This window comes from Electrona antarctica (assembly GCF_951216825.1).
Source record: "Electrona antarctica genome assembly, chromosome: 21".
NCBI lineage: Eukaryota > Metazoa > Chordata > Actinopteri > Myctophiformes > Myctophidae > Electrona > Electrona antarctica.
The window spans coordinates 21,834,602-21,859,787 of record NC_136802.1 but is presented as its reverse complement, the minus strand read 5'-3'; the positions used below and the strand labels follow the sequence as shown (position 1 = coordinate 21,859,787).

At 43.7% G+C, this 25,186-nt stretch overlaps 1 protein-coding gene across 8 annotated transcripts in view; it reads left to right on the top strand.

Annotated features, from left to right (window-relative positions):
- The window catches only part of dysf (dysferlin, limb girdle muscular dystrophy 2B (autosomal recessive)), a 115,512-nt gene that overhangs the window by 37,797 nt on the left and 52,529 nt on the right, over positions 1 to 25,186 (top strand). For 6 of the 8 annotated variants that reach the window (XM_079490868.1, XM_079490867.1, XM_079490863.1 and 3 more), the window contains 8 exons: positions 1,243 to 1,320; positions 7,424 to 7,605; positions 8,051 to 8,191; positions 8,379 to 8,408; positions 9,888 to 9,923; positions 10,091 to 10,126; positions 12,577 to 12,678; positions 13,539 to 13,700. In XM_079490868.1, coding sequence (XP_079346994.1) covers positions 1,243 to 1,320; positions 7,424 to 7,605; positions 8,051 to 8,191; positions 8,379 to 8,408; positions 9,888 to 9,923; positions 10,091 to 10,126; positions 12,577 to 12,678; positions 13,539 to 13,700 — 767 coding nt within the window. The remainder of the gene's footprint in view (positions 1 to 1,242; positions 1,321 to 7,423; positions 7,606 to 8,050; positions 8,192 to 8,378; positions 8,409 to 9,887; positions 9,924 to 10,090; positions 10,127 to 12,576; positions 12,679 to 13,538; positions 13,701 to 25,186) is intronic. The other 2 variants (XM_079490864.1, XM_079490869.1) reach the window with 2 other exon arrangements.

Here is a 25,186-nt window from a genome sequence, read left to right as displayed (position 1 = left end):
CACACACACACACACACACACACACACACACACACACACACAGTAGAGACAACTGCATGCATACTGTACGTGCAGACAGACACTCTTATACACCCCCCCGCTTTCCTCTCCTTTCTCCCTTCCTCGCCGCCTCCTCTTCTTCACCTCCTCTCCTCATCCTCTTCCCCTCCTCTTCTCTCTCTCCATCTCTCTCCTCCTCCATTTCTTCTCTCCATCCTCCTTGCCTTCCTCCTCTCACCTCGTCTCCCTGTTACGTCTTCCCTTCCAAAATGAGGGTGACATCTTTATAACCTCAGCTACTCTGTCTCTCTCACACACACACACACACACACACACACACACACACACACACACACACACACACACACACACACACACACACACACACACACACACACACACACACACACACACACACACACACACACAGCCATCTGTCGCCCACCTGTGGTGCATTCTGGGAGGGATCCTCTGCTTCCAATTTGTGGGCAGGGCCAACAGGTTGCTGCCATGGCAACGGTGCGGTGTGCAGTCGCTAATGGTAACCAGACGTACGCTAACTAGACCGTGACCTGCACACTCACTCTACAGTACGACTGTGTGTGTGTGTGTACTTACATACTTGTATTATGTATACTTGTGAGGGCCAGATGTACCCACAATTATATTAGAATTTGAGAAATAGACATTATGAGGACATTTGTCCTGGTCCTTATTGGAGTCACGGTTGCTTTTTTATGGTTAAAAACATTTTTTTTAGACCGATGAGGATTAGGAAAATATTCAGGTTGGGTTTAGGATTAGGATTTAAGATTAGAATTAGATTAGGATTAGACATTTATAGGTTTAAAAGTTGGGCTTGGAGGCTTGGAGAATAGCAGGTCTACAAGATCACAGCGTGTCGCGTAACGATGCATTGTGAGCTTGTACTGTAGGTCCTCTGTTTGTTGGTTAAACATTTAAAACAATTGTAAGAAACATCCTAAAATTTGGATGACCTCACAAGGATAGTAAGTGTGTGTGTGTGTGTGTGTTTGTGTGCATGCCAGGGAGCGCGTATGTTGGTGGGCTGAATGTTTAAATCTGGGTTTCTATTTTTTTTGTCTTTTAGACACTTTTTATGAGGACATTTTTATGGTTGCTACTCAAGATAATGATGTGTTTGCTCAAGGGTTTTGTTTTCTGTCTCCCCCCCCCCCCCCCCTCTCTCTCTCTATCTCTCTCTCTCTCTCTGTGTTCTAGCTGGTACGAGGTACCATTTGCGTTGTTACCTGTATCAAGCCAGAGATCTGTTGGCCATGGATAAGGACTGCTTCTCAGGTAATGTTCACCAAAACAATATAATCCTGCCGTCACTGTGTGGGGTGGAAACTTTGCACGTCCAAAGTCGTTACTTTGCGGGAAATGGGAAAAAGGAACCTGTTCCAATGTATGTAACCTTTATTTTATTCAACCAAGAATGAGACAAACGCAACAAGTAAAACAAGTTCAAACACCACATTAGTTCCAAAAAACATGAGCAAGACATGCATAGCGTATCCAATAACGGTTGTTAAAATCTTGAAGTGAGATTCCACGACCACCATAGTCCTTAATGGTGAAACACACACTTATTTCCTGCCTTTGAGCAGCAGGGACTGTACCCACCATTTCTGTGAGCGTATAAATTGTAACCGTTTTAGAAAATGAAAACATTTTATATAAGCAGCTGAACTATCGTCACAACACTGAGCACATTTCCCACGAAGCCAAACCTTGTCAGAACAGATTGTGAATATATAAAATGATGCAATTATGCTTTTTGTATTTGGACGGAATTTGTAATGCAGTGATATTTTATTCATAAGCTCATTAGAATTATTTTTCATTGGTTACATATTTACCTTTCAACCTGCATGGTGTCCCTATTTTGGACATTGTAGGACATTCATTTACCAAAAAGAAAAAAACATATACGTCTAATTGATAATTAAATGAAGAAAAAAGGTGATACTTGATGGTAGTGGTGTCTTGTACTGAACAGGGCCCTGTTGTTGCTTGGAAAACTACTCCAGTTCCAGTATGACTCAAATAAACCACAGAAACATCACAGCATTAATCACAAAAACTGATTTACACACACGCACGCACGCGCACGCACGCACACACACACATGCGCACACGTACGCACACACGGACAGACAGGTGAACAGAACTAGAATGAATGGCAAACTAATGGGTGAAAGACTGATTGACTGACTGACTGATGGGTAGCCATAATGCCTGATGTATTCGTGTACACTGCTGTACTAAAATACTCAGTAATATGAAGCATATTGAAAAGTCCTTTAATGTTTAAAATCATTTAGTGTTTTTTCCCCCCTCTGTAAAGCCACAAAAAGAGAGACAGGAGAGGGGAGAGAGAGAGAGAGAGAGAGAGAGAGGGCAAGAGGGTAGACAGACCACATTAGCTGTTCACAAAAGTAACCCAGAGTTTTAAAAAATAATGATTCATAAAAAGAATCCAGAGATTATTTAAAGGTTTGACATTGCTGAGGTAGGAACCACGGAAAGATGGATAGAGAGAGTGAAGAAAGGGGGGAAGCGGGGGTTATGTTGAGAGGAGAAAAATATGAAGATTTAATGGTCTAGTTGTCTTGGATGAATGAGGGGTGGAGAGAGAAGGAATAAAAGGAGATGAAGAGAAATGGGAATAAGAATACAAAATCACACTCCTGTGAAGTGAGGGGCGGCCACTGTGGCTGCCACAGTGCCACATGGCGTCACTGCTTAAAGCAAACATTAAAACTCCATAGACTTACGAGTGGAGGCCTGTCGATTCTTGGGGGGCTTGCTGATTCAAATTACAAACATTAAAAGTCCATAGAGTTGGCTGCCACAGACGTTGGAGGGCCTAGCACCCCTCAAAAATGGGAATACTATATATATTAGAATTGGCTAATGGGTGGGTGGGCTGGCCAGCCTCACTATGCCTCAGACCATACAGTATCTTAGCTTACTACTCTAGTCATTAAATAGAGTACACCAGTGGTTCCCAAAGTGGTTCCCCCTGGGGGTCCGCGACGCATAGCCAGGGGGTCCGCAAAATCATTCAGATTTAATGTTTCTTTTTTCAATTTTTTTTTTTTTTTGCCAGTGAATTATGGTATGTGATATGTGAGCTTACCAATAATCACAGTAATCCTTAATCATATTCCATCATTCAAGGGCCTTTGGATAGAAATGAAACCGACTCCATGCAGTCACTTTCAGTTAGAGTGCTGCAGAGGCTGAGTGTCTGACTGTGACCAGCAGCTGATGGTCGTTGACGCTTAATTGTTGCATCAAGGAAGGCAATTATGTTTCTGCACTGTCAAATAGATATTCTAGTCTATTCTAAGATAGCATCTTAAATAAATGTTGTGAAAATGTGTTGTGACAAATAGACATGACCATATATAGAGTTCAATATGACTGAGACCATAATTTAGAGTTTACAATGACTCAGACATAACCATATATAAAGTTAACTATGACTCAGACCATATATAGCATTTCTGCCATCATAACAGACTAAAAACCAACAACAAACAAACCGTGTCGCCGCGAGTCGTATTGTGCTGCGACATACTGTAGTTGTGAGGCCCACGTATAGCGGCCCGAACCTCTAGTAAGAATACAAGATGGAATAAGAATAAAATCACACCCGTGTGCGTGCGTCGAATGAGACCCCAATGAGCTGCAGGGGTCAATGGGTCGTACTCGGACATACACACTGTCACTCATTGGAGCGTTGTGCACCGCTCAAAAATGGGACTAAGAGAGAAATGAAGAAAACTGAGATTGAAGAGAGAGAGAGAGAGAGGGGGGGGGGGAAGAGAGAGAGGAGATGATTGGACCAGAGAAGGGTCTGACAGCAAGATTGAAAGTTGCGGTCCGACGAGAAGAAAGGATGAGACGAGAGAAAAAGTCGAGTGAAAGAGGGGAGGAAGGACGGAGGAGAGGAAGAAAGAGAAAATGTTTTTCTTTTTCAGAGAGAAAGTTCATGGAAACTCCAGCTACCGTGTGTGTGTGTGTGTGTGTGTGTGTGTGTGCGCGCATGTATGTATGTGCGCACGTCTGTTTTAATCAGAAGCCCACCGCAAAGTCAGATGAAAAAACAGGATCTTAAAAAAAAAAAAACAGAGCCTTTATAAATCACAGACCAGAGAAAGAGACTGGGTGGGGGGATGGAAAAGGAGAGGATGAAGTGAGAGAGAGAGACAGAAAGGGGGAGAGAGGAAAAGAGAAGTAGAACTTGGGGCCTGCGGAGTGAAATGATAAATCACTATCACTAAGTTGGATTCACTAACCCTCGTTAGCGCGTGCTCTCTTTCTCCCCTGTGTCGCGCTCTCATCTCTCTCGCTGTCTGGCGCGCGCACACACACCCGCATGCGCGTGCGCACACGACGGATGGATGGTTTCACCTGGCATCTGTCCTGCCATGATTAAAGACGACCACACCACATCAACGATCAACCACACTATCTATCTATTCAATTAAATTCCAATTTTATTGGCACGGGAGAAGTGCGTTTACACTGCCAAAGCGTGTGTGTGTGTGTGTGTGTGTGTGTGTGTGTGTGTGTGTGTGTGTGTGTGTGTGTGTGTGTGTGTGTGTGTGTGTGTGTGTGTGTGTGTGTGTGTGTGTGTGTGTGTGTGTGTGTGTGTGTGTGTGTGTGTGTGTGTGTGTGTGTGTGTGTGTGTGTGTGTGTATATACTGTGTATATATATACATACACCGGTACATAACAAACTGAAGGTATAATGATATGGTATAATATAGATTTTGTTTGTATTGTTTAAAATCTTTAAGCATAGACAGAGGCTACGTAAAGGCTTTAGGACGCAGGAAGCGCAATTTGTATCATTAGTAAACATCATTAGTATCGTTCTGTCGGTCTATGAAACTAAGGAATCCTTTCTCCTCTTTCGCTCCTCTTCTTCTCCTCCTCTTTGTGCGTGCGTACGTGCATGCGTGTTAACCTAGTGCTGGGAAAGTACGTTGGGGCTTCTGTTTATTTCAATTCTAATGGCTCCACGGAGACTCTTCACATGTTCTACAATAATAAACAACCGTGTGCATGCGTGTGTGTGTGCGTGCGTGCGTGCGTGCGTGCGTGCGTGCGTGCGTGCGCGCGCGCGCACGCAGATTGTCACTGTGACCTGAAATAACAAACGTCCCCATACATTCCTGGTACCTCTGCATTCCCCAGGTGATGATGTCACTGCATGGGACCTGGAAGTACACTGAGAGGAGACAGCTTGGGAGTCATCAACACACACGCACACACACACGCACACACTTTTCTTCCACACACTTTTCTTTGTGGGAAGGAATTGCATTTGTTTTGCTTTTCTCTTCTATTTCTCTCTCTCCATACATTTTACTGTGTGTATCTCTCTCTCTCTCTCGCTCTCTCTGTCTCAGTGTAGACGTTACATAGTCTGTGGCGTTCCAGTGAATTAGTTCATGTGACCATTACTCTGGTCCCCATCAATATTATAACGGTTTTATTAACACTGGCACACACACACACACACACACACACACACACACACACACACACACACACACAGCATGGCATCATGGTCAGTGGTCACGCTCATTCCAATCCCTGGGTTGCGTTCTCCCCTCTGGAAGCCTGCGGAGTCTAAATCCACTTTACAGAGGACTCAAACATTCAACAAATCCTTCAGACCTTCTTTGGATCTCAGCTCAGATCCAACAACCGCACTTAAACAAGTTGAAGCTGGCGACTACACCTGCGGAAGAATTCCCAAGACGTGTTGCTCTGCCACATTCTAACGCGGTCCTGTTCGGAGCTCAGGGAGTAATTCAGGTCTCTGCCGCTTTTCTCCACAGCAGTCTTAATGCTTAATGTATGCTCTGTCGCACGATGCACTGGAAACGGTGCACTGACTTCCGCTTTTTATTTTATTCATGATCAGAGCTTCCGTTGCTCCAGACTGTATGACGGAAGCATTTGAAAATTGCGAGAGGCAACAGACTGGCGACGCGAGACTACAGTGGCTGTGGCTACCAGGCCACATGTCTTGGAATCGTCTCCCTATATCCACATTGAGAGGCTAGATCCGTTGACTTATTCAAAAGTAAACTGAAGTCAAACACACCTATATTTGCATCAGCCTTTGACACAATTTTGTCTGAGCCTATACAGTAGCACTAAATTACATTCATCCAGCTTTTTGTTTTGTTTTTTTTTCTTCTGTGTGACTGTGCAGTGTGCATGTGTGTATGTGTGTGCATTGCATTCCTTATACTTTGCATTTATTACTTATATTGTTTTCATTTTTATTTTCCGTGTTTTATTGTGCAGCCCTTTGGGACATGATTGTCATATTGGGCTATAATCAAATTTGACTTGACCCGACTTGAAACCTTAGACACATCAGAGCGACAGTTCTCCGCTTCCATGAAAACAAAGCTTTCTTAAAAGTCTGCCATGTTTCATAGTGTCTTTTGATTGGTTAAAACAACATGGCTCTGCTCCTGACATGCTCGGCTTCCAAGAACACAATTGGACATGATTCATCTCCTAACTGGAGCCACATCAGCTGACGTCAAATGTTGTGGTCCTCTGAATGTCTCGTCAGCTGAATCTGAAGTTTTAACCACATGAGTCATACTGTAGCTAGCTAGGGTTGACTCAGTCCCTTGAAAAAAAGGAATTGTCCCTTATTTCATTTGGATACTAAAAGATGTGTCCCTTATTGAACTGATAAGAGACACACTTTATTCCTTATTTCTGGAACTCGATCAATGACAGCTCATATAGGCTACACATAATACGGGTTGTAACGGCAGCACACTCTTTCCTCCTCTACCCCGGTTTGGAGCCTTGTTTCCTGTGTGTACGTGCTGACATTTTTGCCATTGAGGTAATTGAGCCTGCCTGTTTGCTCAGGGTAGAAATTAAATCTTGACCATCAGGTCAACATTCGTGTCACATCCTGTGTCTAGGTGAGACATGACCTTTGACCCGATCTAAATGGTTCAATAGAAGAGCAGGGAGACGGGACACAACCACCCCAATTATATAAGTTCAAGTATTCAAGTCTTCTCTGTATTTGGACAGGTTTTTTCTGTCTGCTACACACCCAAATCTCTTTGCCCCCAACGCTTGTACACACGGGATGGATAATCACAATTTAATATACAACATTTGAGCATATAGCAGTGACATTTTGTCAGGAAGGTAGTTGTCAACTCTAGCCTATATAGCGTCCCATTTCTGGGCTTGTCGTAAATTCATAATAGGTAAACGTTCTGCAAAAATATCAGATCTTCAAGATCACAGTAAAGAGAGTATGCAACCGCCCATACTCTGGTAATAAGTAATTATTTCTACCCTCTCTCGCTCTCTGTCTCTCTCTCTCTAGATTCCTATGCCATCGTATCGTTTCTCCATCAGTCTCAGAAGACGGTGACGGTGCGTAACACTCTGAACCCCATCTGGGACCAGACCTTGATCTTCTACGAGTTGGAGATCTTCGGGGACCTGGAGGTCATCATGTCCAACCCCCCCAACGTCCTGGTGGAGCTGTACGACTCTGATACATACGTGAGTGTCCTGTCCACACAGGTCTGTGTGTGTGTGTGTGTGTGTGTGTGTGTGTGTGTGTGTGTCCACAGAGGGGTGTGTGTGTGTCTACACAGAGGGGTGTGTGTGCGCGTCAAGGTTTGGGATCCTTTAGGAATTTAACAAGTGCGGTTCCTTAATGATTCCCTCTTAACGCATCGCAATACCTCTTCGCAATGTGTGCCGTTGTGATCTTGTAGATCGCCTATTTTCACAATTAGTTTATTGATTACTTTGAATCCAGTAATGTTTTTTTTCTTTTCATTTCTCTCATGTGGTCACCCTCCCTGGGGGTCCTGACCTAGCCTCGCATAGCCAGCTAGTCCTGACCCACAGGTTGAGAACCACTGACCTGTGTGTCTGTGTGTCGTGTGTGTGTGTGTCGTGTGCGTGCGCGCCCATGTGCCCTTGCGTGTGTGTATTCCAGAACGCAGACGAGTTCATGGGTCGCTGTGTGTGTCAGCCATCCAGCACCGCCTCCCCCTGCCTGGCGTGGTTCCCCATTCGCTTCGGAAGCAAGAGCGCCGGAGAGCTATTGGCCGCCTTCCAGCTCATCCGCAGAGACAAGGTGCCCTCACGGCGCTGCATCATGGCTAAACGTTTGCGCATGCATGGTCATGTGAGATGCACTGTAGACCAATGAATCTTTTCATGCATGGTCATGTGAGATGCACTGTAGACCAATGAATCTTTTCATGTGAAGCTCTCTCTTATCCATTCTCTGTCTCTCCCTCCATTATTTATAATCCCTGCAGCCAGCCATTCATCACATCCCAGGTCAAGAGGTCAGTTTTCCTCTTTCTTTCTTTCTTTCTTGATAACATCCCTTGTTTCATGCTGTCTAGCTGTCCTTTCTCTGTATTCAGGGTTCATCGCCACGGACATACAGTACAAGATGAGTGGACAATAATTAATATTACCAGAAAAACATACCTGTAAATCTAGCTGTCAATGACCATTACAGGTTTGTAACTCTGAGAGTGTACAAATGGAACCTTTCATGTCTATTCGGTTCCATTTGGACTTATAATGGTCCATAGCATCATAGTAAATCACTGTTATACATTTTATGAAGAAAACCTGGAGACTTGACTTTCAGTAATTGGTTCAAAATAAGAACATTATAATGGTGTGTGTGTGTGTGTGTGTGTGTGTGTGTGTGTGTGGGAAGAAAAAGTCTTTGCCACGGACATATTTGTCCGTGTACGGACATATTGATGATCCCTGTCTGATCCCTTTATTTAGTCTGAAAGTGTTCCCATTGCAGACATCTGAGATGGCCATTGGCGATTAGTTCATCCCCTCACCAATCACAAGGCAGTCACAGAATTCGATAAGACACTGAATATGGTGCAACACTGAACTCCAAGATTTGTGTGTGTGTGTGTGTGTGTGTGTGTGTGTGTGTGTGTGTGTGTGTGTGTGTGTGTGTGTGTGTGTGTGTGTGTGTGTGTGTGTGTGTGTGTGTGTGTGTGTGTGTGTGTGTGTGTGTGTGTGTGTGTGTGTGTGTGTGTGTGTGTGTGTGTGTGTGTGTGTGTGTGTGTGTGTGTGTGTGTGTGTGTGTGTGTGTGTGTGTGTGTGTGTGTGTGTGTGTGTGTGTGTGTGTGTGTGTGTGTGTGTGTGTGTGTGTGTGTGTGTGTGTGTGTGTGTGTGTGTGTGTGTGTGTGTGTGTGTGTGTGTGTGTGTGTGTGTGTGTGTGTGTGTGTGTGTGTGTGTGTGTGTGTGTGTGTGTGTGTGTGTGTGTGTCAGTCACACTAAGCCTGGATTTCCATTAATTTCAACTTATTTTCTCCTGGCCTGGGAGTCTTTTTCAAAACAGCTTCAATAGCAACATCACTTCAACATCACTATCCACTAACGTTACCGCTGAGCAAAGGTTTCTTGCACCGTTTACTTCCATAATAACATTCAAAAAAAAAAAAAAATGCTGATTGGCCCAGTTGGAAATCCAACCAGCAAGACACACTGGGCAGTATTATGCGTGTCTTAAGTACCAGGTCTTATGACTTAAATTAAGACCTGGTCAATGCTGTTTGGCCACTCAGAATAGCCAAATGGCATTGATCATGCCTCCAGGTCTTAAGTTAAGTAATAAGACCTGGTACTTAAGACACGCATAATACTGCCCAATGCTGGATGACAACAACACCAGACCACTCGAGTCACAACATTGAAGTTGTTTAATGGTCACTATTGGCTATGGAGCTATAGTATACTAGGAAATCCTCCATTTCTTATGTGAACTGTGTGTGTGTGTGTAATAGGGAGATGTGCTGTCCACCACACACATCGTGGAGGAGGTAAGGTCTTTCATTTGATCAACAGCTCTTGACTGTACTGTGGATGGATTGAAATGCATCTTTTGATCATGCTGTGATTTATTTTCTTACCGTGTGTCTTCCTCGCTTTTCTCTTTTATAACTTTTCCATCTCTTTCCTCTCTGGTTTATCTCCTTGGTTTCCTCAGCTGCCGCTGACAGGATTCCTGTCAGACAACCAATGGGTACTCTCATACATGTGCATGTGACACACACACACACACACACACACACACACACACACACACACACACACACACACACACACACACACACAGTCATGCACTCGCACACATAGGCTATACTGTACACAGTCCTTCAACTCGGTCACATGATGCATACACACACACACAGCCAGAATAACCCTTTGTTGTGCCCAGGGCTACAATTAGGTTTGCAGGTGCTGAGGATTTTTTCCCCCCTTTTTTTTTTCCCCCCAGGACTGTTACTTACAATACTCCTTAATTTTTTGCCAGGCGTTTGGTAACCCCATGCAGAGTGGCCGGGGGGCTGCGCAAGTCTGTGCATTAAGCCGGGCCTTAGTTTTGCACAAACAGCATTTGAGATCGTCATAGGACATTGACATTTAATCTCTTAAACCCTCTTTACTTATAAAAGTGACCCAGATAAAAGTGACCCCCCCCCCCCCCCCCCCCAAAGAATATGGACAACGGTGTTCACATTGCTTAAGTGTGTGTGTGTGTGTGTGTGTGGCTGTGGGGGGGGGGGGGGGGGGGGGGGGGGTGTACAGTGTACGCGTGACAGTTCCTACAGTATTCAGCTAACGTCAAATGCTGGCAAACTTTATCGCCAAAATCAGTGGTTCTCAACTGACCCCCAAAATAATAATGTTAAACTGTGGACCCCCCACACAATTGAATTGTAGGAGTTGAACTGTGTGAAAAAGGCTCCACTGGCAGAATTGCTAGAAAGCGGGGAGGGACATAAAACAAATGAAATCAATAAAATGATTGAATTAGATGCAAAATATTGTATATACATGTGCATGCTGTGCAGGATGAGTCATCACCTTCTTGTTTATAGCTTTCCAGGAAATGACTAATCCTAATTTGATTTCACGAGACTGTTATAAAGAGTATAGGTTTAACAAATACTTCCAGACCTGTCACAGTTGTAGATGTATGACTTTCTTTTTCTTCTTTTATTTTATTTTTGTCATTCCCGTTATCCAATAACGTTAAAGAACACAGTCGATGCACTAATTCTGCCAGGAAACAGATGCTTCCAACCAGTCAACCAGAGGCTTTTTGGCTAATATTGTCCAGCAACAAAGTTCAGGACGTAGAAAAAAACAACACAGCTGCATCATGGGACTTTTAAAACGATCCACAGATTCAGATTTATATGGCTCGGTTTACCATGATTCTCTGCGTGGTTTTGGTAATAATGCCTTCAAATGTGAGTCACAGAACCAACAACATGTCTCCAGTACAGTGTGATCTTGTGAAGAACATCCATCCATCCATCTCTCCTCCTCTCCTTCCTTCCACACGTCCATTCATCAAATCGTTCCGTCGTTCTCTCTCGCTCGGTCTGCGTCGCCCACTATCTGGCTTATAGTCTTGATGTTCTCACTCTGTTGGATGGAAAGCCACAGTTTAACTGCACGCACGCACGCACGCACGCACGCACGCACGCACGCACGCACGCACGCACGCACGCACAGTTAGATATGCCTCTTCTCTTGTTCTTCTTTATACAATAAACCTGTCTTTCTGATGTCACTGCTGATCCTTTATTTTAGATCTACATTCCTTAATGGAAGAGCATGGAGACCACCTCCACCCACTGTAGATGTGCTAGTTATATGAGATGAACACATTCTATCATACCGATTGGTCAAAATAAAATTGTATTCCATGACAAAAACTTCCGGATTGCAGCTTTAAAAACCTGTGTCTTATGAGTTATTAAAGTAGCTCACCCCAACATTACTTCTTAGACACGCCATGAATCCTTGAATTCATGGAGACTTGTTTTGTTTTTGTCACATTCCTAAGCCAATAATTTGATGGCCGGCAGTTGACTCAATTGACCTGCAATTGAGTCTCCTTTACGATATAACACTATTGTTTGTCAAAATAGCATGGTTTATTGTGTCTTGTAAATGACATACAGATGTGCCGTTTGAGAACTTCACATGTCCTGCCATTGGCAATTCAGTAGATTGTCAGTACATTGTTATAATTTCGGAACATTGTCAGTGAGAAAGGGGGACATTTGACAATGTTAATTCTATTCCAATACCATGAATAGAGTTATTCTGCTGGACACTTATTTTCGGTATCATAGCAGTAGAATTAGCAAGGCTAATCAGTGAATAAAATCTGCAGAGAAAACCAGCATTTTCAGACAACTTCCAGGAAAAGATTGCAAGAGTTAGAATGGCACATCTGTATTATTTGTTGATGATGCATCTAAGTGCAACACATGTCCATTTGCCCTCTGGATGTAACCTATCCTAGCCATTCCGAACCAGTGAGGGTGTTGCATGTTCAAGTGGGCCCACTTGAACATGTCCCAGCAAAAGAGTTTCAGGGAACCACTGACCTCATAGGATGAGAGTGGACGGAAGTGTCATTAACGCAGCTCTGTCCTGTGTTCCTATTGGCAGCCGGACGACTCTGACCTCCCGTACCCGCCCCCCCAGAGAGAACCCAACATCTACATGGTCCCACAGGGAATCAAACCTGTGCTGCAGAGAACGGCCATAGAGGTACTGGATCACTTCAGACCTCTGGGCCTGTTGGCAGTCTTTTTAAACTTGTGCCACGATGTGTAGAGGTATCTGTTACGCATAAAGGTCCTGCAATTCAGAATGACGGTTAAGTAAAAGTATAAACGTAACGTATTGGTATCAAAAATTTACTTGTAGAACCGAAGAAAATGTTTTTTTAATGAAAGTTATTATGCAGATGGGCTGTTTCACATTATTGTGATAATGCGTCAGTGTGTTCATCGCTTTAACATTGCAGCTGGTAATGGCGGGCCTGATTTTTATCACTTCTCCTGTAGCTTAACCTATAATAATAATCCATCTCTTATTGTAGGCTATGTTTTGTATTAATAATCAAAAACTTGCATAGCAACTGTCTACAGTTTGACAGTACAGTTGTCAAATACTTGTAGTGAAGTAAAAAGTACAATATTTGCATTTTACACTTTGTTGAATGCTGGAAATAGCTGATGAACAAGGTCACAACGCGTCACAGCTCGTCGTGTTGTGAGCTTGTAGATCTGCTACAACCAAACATAAAATGACTTGTCTTTTGGTTCTACTGGATCTCTACTCCACTCATACCTCCCTAACATTTTAGTCTAGTTTTTATTTGTTGACCACTTTGTCGACAATCTAGTCTTACTTTTAGTCATCATAGCTTAGTTTTCATTTAGTTTTTATTTAGATATCGTCATTGAAAAAGGTTGTCGACGAACATTTATCCTCATAGTTTTAATCAATGAAATGTAACACGGATGAACATTATTTAGTTACTTTGCAACACTGGCCCATTAGATTGCTTCAACCAATGGGCATCGCTAGAGCTAATCCTCTACTTTGTCTCCCTCTCTCTCCAGGTGCTGTGCTGGGGCGTTCGCAACTTGAAGAGTTTCCAGCTGGCCAGCATTACCTCCCCCAGCCTGCAGGTGGAGTGTGGGGGCTGCATGGTGCAGAGCTGCGTCATACGCAGCGTGAAGAAGAAGCCCAACTTCGACGTCAACACGTACATCATCGACGTGGTGAGAGCTCGAAGGGCACACACACACACACACACACACACACACACACACACTCCTGTCGGCAATCTTTTGGTTGATTGGATACTTTATTAGTCAGTGATTTAAACAGAATCACATTTCATAACATCCGATCGTATCCATGCACCTCAGCCAATCTGCTCCTGTTTCCCCCCCTGCCCCCCCCTGCATGTCTCAGGGGAGGGAGGGCTCCTGTTTGTTTCAGGGGAGGCGTCTTGTACATGTTCCGGGTCTCCCTTCCTTCATCAAACTCGAACAAACAAGAAAATGATCACGGATTGTATCGCCGAGGGACGGTTATTTTGTTATGATGATGATCATCGCCGCGGTCAGATGGAACAATGCAAATACGCGCGCCGCTGTTGTTACTTTAGCAAGTCAGCAACACCACCGTCCCTCGGCGAGCCAAGTTGGAACGATACACAGCAACAGACACGTACATAGATGGATAAATAATGACAACGCGTCTTTGCATCGTTCCATCTGCCCGCCGGGCGTTTACTTGATCCGTCATCATAATCTTCATAAAAAATAAACAAAACAGTAGTAACGTAGCCCCAAGATGTTCCCTCAGTCCCATATGCTCATTCTTTAGCTCATACAAAAGCCATTTAGCGACGAAAGGTAAATGGGATCAATGTGTACTTTTTCATTGTAAAAGTAGACATTCAGGGCTATTTCATTCGGTGTATAGAATTCATAGGATGAGCCTGTTACTACAAAAGCAGGTGTTGCATAAAGATAATTATCTCCAGAATGGAAGATGGTAAAATCAATTTAAAAAAGAAAAAATTGGAGTGGACAAATGTAGCTTTCTTTTGAGGTAGGGCCTATGCGGTGTGCTTCTCGCTATAAGGGAACATTAGCTGTCGGCCTAGGAAAAGTGTGCTCGTCCAATGCTATCATCGTAGCATTGAGGGGCATGCAGTTAATCAGAATCGTTAGCACGCTGTGGATCCAATGTTGTTCTCCATAGAGAGAAACCCAGGGGATGAACGAATGACGTCAGGACTTCAGTTATTACTATTATTATGGAATTTTAAATCTCTCCACTTGTGGTTTTCTGACCTTTTTCAGGACAGTTTTGAAAGACGCCAGTGATTTACATCCCCTAATGGATTATGAAGTCAACACAAATGCACACACGCATGCGCCACACACACACTCAAAGGATGATGACATCAACACACATGCACGCACGCATGCAACAGCAGTGGTGGAAAAAAATATTCAAATGTACCAATACTGCAATATAGAAATACTCGTAGTAAAAGGCTGGAATGAAATATGTACTTATAAAAGTACAAAAGTATTGGCATCAAAATGTACACATCACGACACATTGCAAGCTTGTAGATAGGCCATTTTCAAATGGCCGAAATGTATAATGTAGGGCTGAAGTGGTCAATGTATGTTTTGTAATATTAATCAAAAAATTTGCAAAGTAACTAGTGACTAACGTTTTCAACTAATTGTAGTGGAGTACAATGTTTGGATCCAAGATGGAGTGGAGTAGAAGTAAAAGTATTGGAAATTGTAAAGTAAGTAATGTAAGAAAGATACCTCGAAATTGTACTTTTATACTTGTGCAGAACTCGAGTAAATGTCCTTAGTTACTTTCCACCACTGCTCAAAGGATGTGGTAAACTCTAGTCTGCTAGTCTACCAAATTACATAAATGCAAAATACATAATCATCTACGTTGTTATTTTTGCAGAATATCCAGTCAAACTGTGCCGTGATTAGAACCAGTAGACTATCCTGCTGCTTTTGTTGTTGTTTTTGCTCTTTGTCGTCGGGTTCAGGATATTAGGTCATGTTGTAGAGTAGACTAAGCAGCCACGTGGTAATTTGGTAGTAGTGTTTGTTACAGCTAATAAAGTATGCAACCGTGGTGGTCCGGGCACCCTAGGCTGCTATACCAGCCGGTCGGGATCGGGATTCGAATCCAGATCCCGACGACCTTTTCTGCGTGTCACTCCCCATCTCTCCCCATTTCCTGTCAGTCTACAGTGTTGGTGATGGAGAACGCTACAATGGTAACATAACAATTGTCCGAACCCAAATCATTATTTTCCAAGACTTGGTTAGTTGCAGCAGATAGAGTGGTCTTGGATCCTGATCCTAACCTCAACTACACCAAACCCAGACTTTTTCCAACCATGCACGCAAATGACCCGTGTGCGCGTGCGCACACGCGTTCTATGGGATTTGTGCCATGCACCATTGGTCTCATCGCTTCCAAGCGTTCCACTAATTCTGCTTAGTGGTCTGGCCTTTGTACAGGGTGCTTTTAAAAGGGAGAGACAGGAGGGTCAGGGCACGGTCAGGGAGGAAAGGTAGAAACTATAGCCGAAAAGTGGCGATATGCTCTAGTATTGCATGTGGAATTCAGAATGGATGCACGTGTATGCGGGCATGTGAGAATAATAGAGGATAATCAGCGGAGAGGCCCAGTGTTTTCATGCTTAATGAGTCTTGTACTGTTGTGGTTTGGTCTTAATCAGCTTGAGCTCACTGATGACAGCGGTTGGTGGTTGTGGGTGGTGGTGGTGGTGGTGGGTGGGGGGTAGTGGTGGTACTACTGTGTATTCTACTGTTCTGAGAAGGCCTCCACTGCGTGTTCTTAGAATCTAGTTTGAGAACAAAATGTCACCCATGTCAGCTCTGATGACATGCAGATGGAGGCTGATCTCATTCTGATCTGATTCCAGTCTGATCTCACTTCTCTGCTCTGACACAGAAAACTCATCTGTGTTCACTACAGTACTACTGTCATTTACAGTATATGCGTGTGAAAATATGCAGGTTTTGCCTTCACAAATTGGGGCTTCATTTTCAGATGGCCAATACGGATTCGGAGGCATTTCATGGTGCAGGAAAAGTGGGCACCTAAACATTGTGGGCACCTCAGTGTTAAATTGGATTTTTTTTCCAAAATGTAAAAATAAATAAATAAGGAATTCATTTGGATAATGGTATTGGACATATTGTAAAAGTTGTCTCTTTATTAACACCATGGAGGCCCGGGCGGAGATCTCCGTCAAGTTCAAGGTCATGGTCAAGTGCCCATGCCGGAGATTGATAAATAGGACGGAGATTAATGATATCAAAACCGATCGCTTCGCTCCACAGCCTAGGAGCGCTTGTTGCCCAATCCGATGACGTGTCAAACAGTGACACGTCTTCGAAAAAGTTCCCTGCCTGTTTAGCTGACTAAAACGAAAATCTTAAAACGTTCATAACTCCCGATCTAAATCATCCCGTCTAATTCTGAAAAAAGATCCTGTGTTTGACGGCCTTCCGCGGTCTAATCGCTAGTCGCGATAGATTTATTCTTACCTCCCGATGTTGTCGATCGACTCTAGAGTGGCGTGGCTATTGTTAGCTGTTACACAGACATGCACAACAACTTCCGATGCACCGGTAAAAGTGGTCCGGGCGCTATAAATGATGGGCACATGGATTAAATAGGTCCGGGCAAGCAAGGTGTTAATACCAAAGGGATTTTTAAAGGTTTGGACTATAAAGTATGTGGTTCTATATATACATACATACAAGCATTAGGGGCCATGCCATGCATGCACACGCGCAAGCATGCACGCAACTCATCAAGGCACACGCATGCAAGCACAAACATGTCTCTTTTAACATCATTATAGGCTCATGACTTCTAAACTATTTTCTCACGACAATCTAAAAAGACATACTGTGTATTACACACAGATTACTTCCCTTAATGTGGTCTTATGCATGGTGGGTCTCTGGGCTATTATTACATGTCATGTTAGAGAACCCCCCCCCCCCCTCCCTCGCGTTCGCGCTCTCCACCCCTCCGTCCCTCAGAGTTTAAGCTTAGAGGAACATATATTTGCTTATGGCAACATAAAAGGGAAAGACAAAATATCACACAGATGAACACATTGTCCTTAGATACAGTTTACAATTATTCCAACGGTCTGGTGTCAACATTATTAAGCTCTAATACTGGCCTAAGTATTTCCATATGACTGTCTGAAATGGAATATGGAAATATCATCCCCATAACCCCCCCGACTGTTTAATGTCAAGAATATTAAAGTCTTCTGTTTTCTCTTTCTTTCTTTCCCCCCCCATCATAATGGCCACAAGGAGTGCATGAATGTGACACATGGGTGTTTTCCTTTTAATAAGGTTCCTTTGTGGAATCCAGCAGTCTAATGGTTTCTTCCCGTGTTTGCATGCCGTGTTATTCCAGCATCATCTTACCACCATCACTGGCCCACACAAAGGTCACAGGGGTCACGTTGACGTTGATGACTCCCACAAGTTTCCATTTCACAAACGTTAAGGAAATTAATGTGACAATATTCAGCTCAGAACGTTGTGTTCTTGTTTTTGCCTGAACTATAGACCGCTTGGGCACCGATCTACTTAACTTGGGAACATTGCAAGTAGAGAATGATGCAAATAGGGAATGTCACATCACGGGCAGGCAGGCAGACGGACAAATACAGAGATCTACATTGTGGGCAGCCCATGTCCCTTTTATGCCCATATATGGAGTTCCCTGCTGTCATCAGTAGATGCCCATAATTGGGCATATAGCCTATCGGCGGTTCTGGACAGCCGCCTATCCGACCATCTCGGCGCTCGGATGCTCAACTCCCTCGGGTGGTCGACACTCAACGTGCCGAGTTTGACGTTATAGGACGGTCGGTTCTCGAGATACAAGTGAACTAAAGATGGCCGATAATTCATATCTAAAAAGTTTAAAGTTTTCAAATAGTTGTAGTGAAGTAAAAGTACAATATTTGTCTCTGAGATGTAGTGGAGCAGACGTAAAAGTATTTACAATTGGAACTACTCCGGTAAAGTAAAAGTACCTCAGAATTGCAATCAAGTACAGTAGGCCTACTAAAGTAAACGTACTTAGTTACTTTCCACCACTACCCAAGGTCCACATAATTCACATTTTTCCAAGTTTATTATCTTATATACTGTACTATTTTAAAAGCCAACTAACAGACAGTCACAAACTTGAGTTACCAACGTCTCGGTTTGACAGTCTGGAAGAACCACCCTCATTTGTACCCAACGTTTGCCTAATAATGTCTGTACAGTTTCTGTGCGGCAAGCGTCGGCCAAGCCTTTATGAGAACCAGAGGGGTCAAATAAATGCTGGACTGTCACCAGCTCTCGACTAGACCACTCGCGGTGGCTGTATTGTCGTGGCAGCCTTTAGGGGACTAGGAACTACGTCCAGCATGGTCTCTGACACAGCTCCAAAACAGCCTACGGTTTGTTCCCTTTGGTTTGCTCTGTGGGTTTGGCAGAACCAAGGCCCTTCAAGACCCCTTCAAGCTACCCAGCAGACTCCAGCAGCCTTGTTGCCTTAGTTTGTCGACGTTCAGCCCCGAGTGACTTAAAGCAGGGGTTCTCAACCTGTGGGTCGTGACCCCTAGGGGGGGTCCCCAAATTATTTTGGGGGGGTCCCCAAATTATTATAAAAATAAATAAATAATAATAATAATAATTGCAATGGCTGGAAAATGGAAATGAATAGTTTACATAGTACACAGTACATGCATAAACTTTCCTTAATGATTATATCTGGTTTCAGTATTAATGTATTATATACTTTCTCTAATATTAAGGTTATTTTTGCAGTCAGTTTGTATTGGGGGCGGGGGGGGGGGGGGGGGTCATGACTTGTGAGACATGGCCAAAGCATTTCCGGGGGTCCCCAGCCAAAAACGCTGAGAACCGCTGGCTTAAAGGGATTGTCTTCACAGCTACTTTTAACCACTTGAACCCTGTTCTGTGTTCACTGGAGTCCCTCAGGGAACTATCCTTGGCGACCCTCCATTTTCCCGCCCCCTACAGCAAATATTTTCACATAAAATAGCGGTTGGAGATCTGCTATTTTCACAGAATGATTGTCTATAATAATAATAATAATACTAATAAGGATCCTTGATGGCTTGATTCTAGGCTTAAAAGAATTGATATGAATATTGTTGTAATGAATTGTTGAATGGCTGCTTTTTTTTTCCAGTGGGTCCAGAAAACCACGCTCTATATTAACAACACAGAATAAAAATTCAACTACAAGCTAGAGTGAAGAAAGCGTTCTTGAGCTGTGCTTTAAAGCAGTCAGTCCAGTCCTGTCTTAGGTGGACGTTATTATGATATGCCCATGGGACTGGGACGCTATAGGGTTCAGGTGGCTGGGGCAGCTGAGGTCCCTGGTTCGACCCCCGCCGGCTCCACCTGGCTTAGTGTCCAAGTGTCCTTGAGCAAGACACGTAATGCCTAACTGCTACCAGATGAGCAGGTTGTCGGTGCCTATAGCATAGTTTCCTCTGCCATCGGTGTGAATGTGAAATACATTGTAAACGCACTTTGGATAAGGGCAGACCATTTACCCTTTAAAAGGGAACATGGAAATGGCATGTCTGAGCCACCATAGACCAAAAAACAAGATTATTTACTCCCTTTGTTGTGTACAGTAGAGTTGTGGTGTGACTCACGCCACGCTTTGCCTCGAGCTCCTCCAAATATCCACGCTGTCATCCGCTACCTTTTCCATTTTTATGATCGCTCCACTTGCACCACACTCATTCCCAGACACTGGCTAATATGTGCTGGTCACTGATGCACAGAAACCAATTCTCACTGACAGACGGGACAGAGCGTGACGGGCCAATGACAGACTCACCGATGAGTGACTTTACAGCGATCTGCTCCCATCCAAGCCTTTCCAAAATTCCAGGGAGATCGAATCATAGGCCGTCCGGTTAGTGTTTGTCAGCAGTCCCCCCCCTACCCCCTTTTTTTTTTTACCTCATTGCAGTTCCTGCGATCACTTATAGATGTGGGCTGAGATACGTTTGTTTACCAAGCTTCTGTTGTAGGACATCTTATAGCATTATAAATCGCAGATGGACATAAATTAACCACAAGAGACCAACTACTGTGATCCTCCTCTTGAAAGTATTTCCAAATTCCAGTGGGGCTAATTGATGATCTGATTATAGCATTTTTTTTTCCATTTTCAGTGTTCCAATTCTCAACTCTAAACCTTCTTTTTCTCAAAGTCTAAAAAAGCCCAGATGTGGTCGCTCTCTGGATCGTCCCAGAATTGCAAATGACAGACACAACGGACCACAAGGAACCACTCACTGTTTTCTGTGTGCACCCCATTGAAACCCTTGCCACATTCCAAGGAGCTCAAGTCAGACTCTTGTTGGGTTGGTTTGTGAGCACAATTTCCACTTTTCACAGCAGGCTCGCTCTGAGACGTGCAGCTTGCGTGGTTCATGCGTCGGGCCATCAACGCGTGGAAAGCCAGATGCACTTCATTTTAGGCCTCGTTCATATTCTAAATGACAGATAGACCAGACCAAGTGACAAACGCCACCCACTCCATGGAAGGCTTTCCGAATTCCACAGAGGTCATGGTCTGACTGTAGTATTTTCCATTTATACTGAAGCAGTTGCTGCCCATTAGGCTTTGAACACCTTTTACGTAGATCCGCAGCAGAGCAAAACAAAATAAGCTTTTTTTTTTTTGGTACTGTCCAAATTCTGCGGAGGTCAGCTGACGTTTGCACAAACGTAATGGAATGGCAAATGGACAGGCAAGCAATATGGTAGAATCAATGTCATTTAATTTCTACCACTCCGTATGAATCTTTTCAAATTCCAAGTGAGGTCAAATCCTTTCAAATTCCAAGTGAGGTTAAATGATGGAATGATTGGTTTTAGATGTGATTTCCATTCAAATGTCCCAACTCTAGCAGCAAGACATTGGTGAAATCTGCAGAGCTACGCTGGAAGCTCTGACATTTAAGGCAGTGGTTTCCAAAGTGGGGTCCGGGGACCCCCAGGGGTCCTTGAGGGAGTTCCAGGGGGGTCCCCAGCTAAGTGATAGATTGTAACCAAATGGACCCTTATGCGTCTGTAACTCAGTGTACACATGGAACCCGTTAGGGACCATTTGGTTCCATTTGTACACTCTCAGAGTTAAATTAACATTGATTTTACAATATAAATTGGGTGTCCCAGAGATGGATTAAATGGGGGTTCATAGACTAATATGCATGTCAATCTGGGGGTCCTTGAAATTAAACGGATTGAGAATCACTGCTAGAGCCGTGAAAATCTTCTCTTATAAGAGTCCCTGGCATATCTTTTCAAATGGGGGGTCCGTGGGGCTAATTAGTGTCAATTTGGGGGTCCTTGACATGAAAAAGTGGCTCATGTCTTGTGCACATTATGCTACTGAACTGACATAACCATAACTAATTGTGTTCACTATCGTCGCTGTCCAACACCGTCACTTTTTGGGAAATGGAATAGCCGGGGAGCCACAGGCCCAAAAGCTCAAGGAATAGAGATTTACCTGTGATGTCATGACATCCTTTTTTGTGTTTTTTCTATTTACTTGGTCACTAAGGTCCACAGAATGAGAGGTCTGTTCTGCCGGAAACATCACGAAAAAAGGTTATGGCCATTTTGTATACCACACCATAGACAACCAATATAAGGCAAAGTTTCATCATACTTTAAGTAGCATGTGACATGTCAAACTAGCCAACTAGGGGGTTTTCATGATTCTGAATCCATTCCAAGCAATAGTTTTGCATGAAAAACACTCCTTGGCCTAAATTCGGCCATAGCCACTTGCCCAAATGTGCTGACCGAATCACATTTGTGATGACTGCTTTATTTTGCCTTATATAGGTTGTCTATGGCAGGGGTTCTCAACCTAATACACATAGTGTACACATAGTACATGCATAAACTGTCCTTAATGTTTATCTGGTTTCAGTATTAATTTATATATATTTTCTCTAATATTAAGGTTATTTTTGCAGTCAGTTTGTATTGGCGGTGGGGAGGGGGGTGGGGGTCACGAGACATGGCCAAAGCATTTCCGGGGGTCCCCAGACAAAAAACGTTGAGAACCCCTGGTCTATGGTATGGTATACAAAAATGGCCATAACTTTTTTCTGCGATGTTTCCGGCAGAGCAGACCTCTCATTCTGTGGAACTTAATGACCAAATTAATAGAAAAAATCACACCGGTGTGAAATGAGGGGCACTCTTGTCATCGTACATCAATTTATGTTAGCGCACATGTGACATTGCTACATAAGGTACATAAGGTGGTCCTTTATTGGCCAAGCACTCCTGTGATTGGTTAGCCGATTTGCTCGCTTACATATGACGTAAGTTTTCCCTTCAATGTCAATGGCGTTTAATGTTTTGATGTTTAATTTACGTCATCATTCGCGGAATTATCAGCTCTTCAATCAGAATGCCTGTTTCCTGTGATTGGTTGGCTGATTTGCTCGTTTACATATGACGTAAATTTTCCCTTCTGGCGTTTAAAGTTTTGATGTTTTATTTACGGCATATTTAGTGTGGGGACAAAGCTGTTTATAGAAGGGGCTAGCGCCCCTTAAAAACACAAATAAAAAGTGTGTCATGACATCACAGGTCCTCTCAAATTTTCGGTGACTGGCTCCCCGGCTAGAAGGACAATGTTCAGAAATTGTTTAAATAGCAAATCTACAAGCTTGCAGTGCGTCGCATCACAACGTGTTGTGAGCTTGTAGATCTGCTATTTGCAGCAGTTTCTTTGACGTCGCTTTTTTTACGTGAAAAAGTAATTGACTCATTGGGAGATCTAAAGGTCAGAGGTCCTTTGAGGAATGACTGTGAGCTCCAGTTCTTGAGTGATTCTCCCGACCCTCCCATATTGCCGAATTTTGTGGAAAACTACAGCACAGAACTGGCAAAACTGTGAAAAATTACGGAATCCGTACAAAAACAATAATGGGTCAAGCCCGACTATATAAATATATATATATATATATGATCAAGGAATACATTCTTTATAAAGTTTATAAAGAATGAAAGTTTATAAAGGCGAATTTGTAAACAAAAGGCAAGACATCCAGTTAGTAGATCCAGTTAGTGGTATGAGAGAGAGAGAGCACGCAGTACCCCCGTAGTGTGGTTCTCAGACGTATATCGGGTGGTATTGTCGATGCGTCACTTTCTTGCGGCATTTGGGACATCTCTGAGAGTGACGCAGCGCATCTCTGAGACACTGGCTGCAGAAGACGTGGCCGCAGAGAGTGGAAACCACCAGCCTGCCGCTGTACGTGATCTCCACGTAGCCGTCCATGCACACGGGACACACGATGTCTCCGGGCATCACCCTGGGTCTGCTCTTTTGTTCGTTGTCATCATCAGTTATAATGATAACATTGCTCTCTTCAGTCTTGAGGTGAGCGTCATTGTCACTGGTCAGATCGATAACGCCGCCATCCGTCGTCATCCTGCCGGTCTTTCCGCTTTCCCCGAATTGAGTCGTGAACTTTCTCTTCTGCAGACCTTTAGCAGCGGTCCTGCTCCTGGCCGACTGCATTGTCAGATTCAGTTACGAGACGCTGAACTCTTACTTTTTCAATGAGTGTACGAGTCGGCGTTCTCCTAATTTGGGCACGTATGATGTCACCGGCCGGCTTCTTTTCAGAGACACTTTTTGAGAGGATGTGAATGGTTTGATGAAAGCTTACCCAAATATGGAGTTATACGTCATAGATTTCTGACATCATCAATATCCACATGAAGTCATTGGACCCAGTCTTGTTTATTTGTACTTTATTGACTAGACCGGTGCCCGGGTGTAGTAGCCTGGCTAAAGCCAGAAAAGCCAAAACAATTGCCTCAAATACCACACAACAGTGGGATTTGAGTCTGGCGTATTAGCCAGGCTACGGCTGTAGAGCACCGAGTCGGTAACGATGGACGTTGGAGATCCATGGTGGTGGGGCGAACGGTTCTCGGATTATGTGGTTTACAGATGTACGTGCGTGGCGCATTTATAGATTCGGGGGAGACCCACTGAGACCAGAGGAGGCCTGCAGCAGAACCTATCCTATCCGGGTATGTTTTAGGTTATGTCTGAATCATAACGAGTTAGAGGTCCCTCGTTATGACCATGAACAAACCCCATAAGTAAAGCCCATATATTGGGCATATATTATGGAGATCCGGTTGTCCAGAGCCTGTGCGGTGCCCGCTGCCAAGACGGGCCTGTCCCACCTTTAGATCTCCATATCTGGAGCTCACCTGTTCTGACATTCCGTATGTTGATCTGACCTCATCAAACCCTGTACAATCAAGACATGCTCCATATATGGCCAGTTCTAGTTACTAGTTAGTTTGTACAAGACTCACATGTTGTTCATGTGAGTCTTGAGGAAAAGTGGCAAAATTGTACTTAACACACGTTTTCTGCCAGAACTTTCAATTGGATATGAAACGAGAGGACAATATCTCACTCAAGTCTTAAGAGAATGCACGCAGCGTTACAAGTTTAAATGCAGATGAGGTCAGTTTGCTAACCGTGTGCGGATAGGACCGATCTATGGCTGTGTATTTGGAATACATGAAATGTAAGATCACAG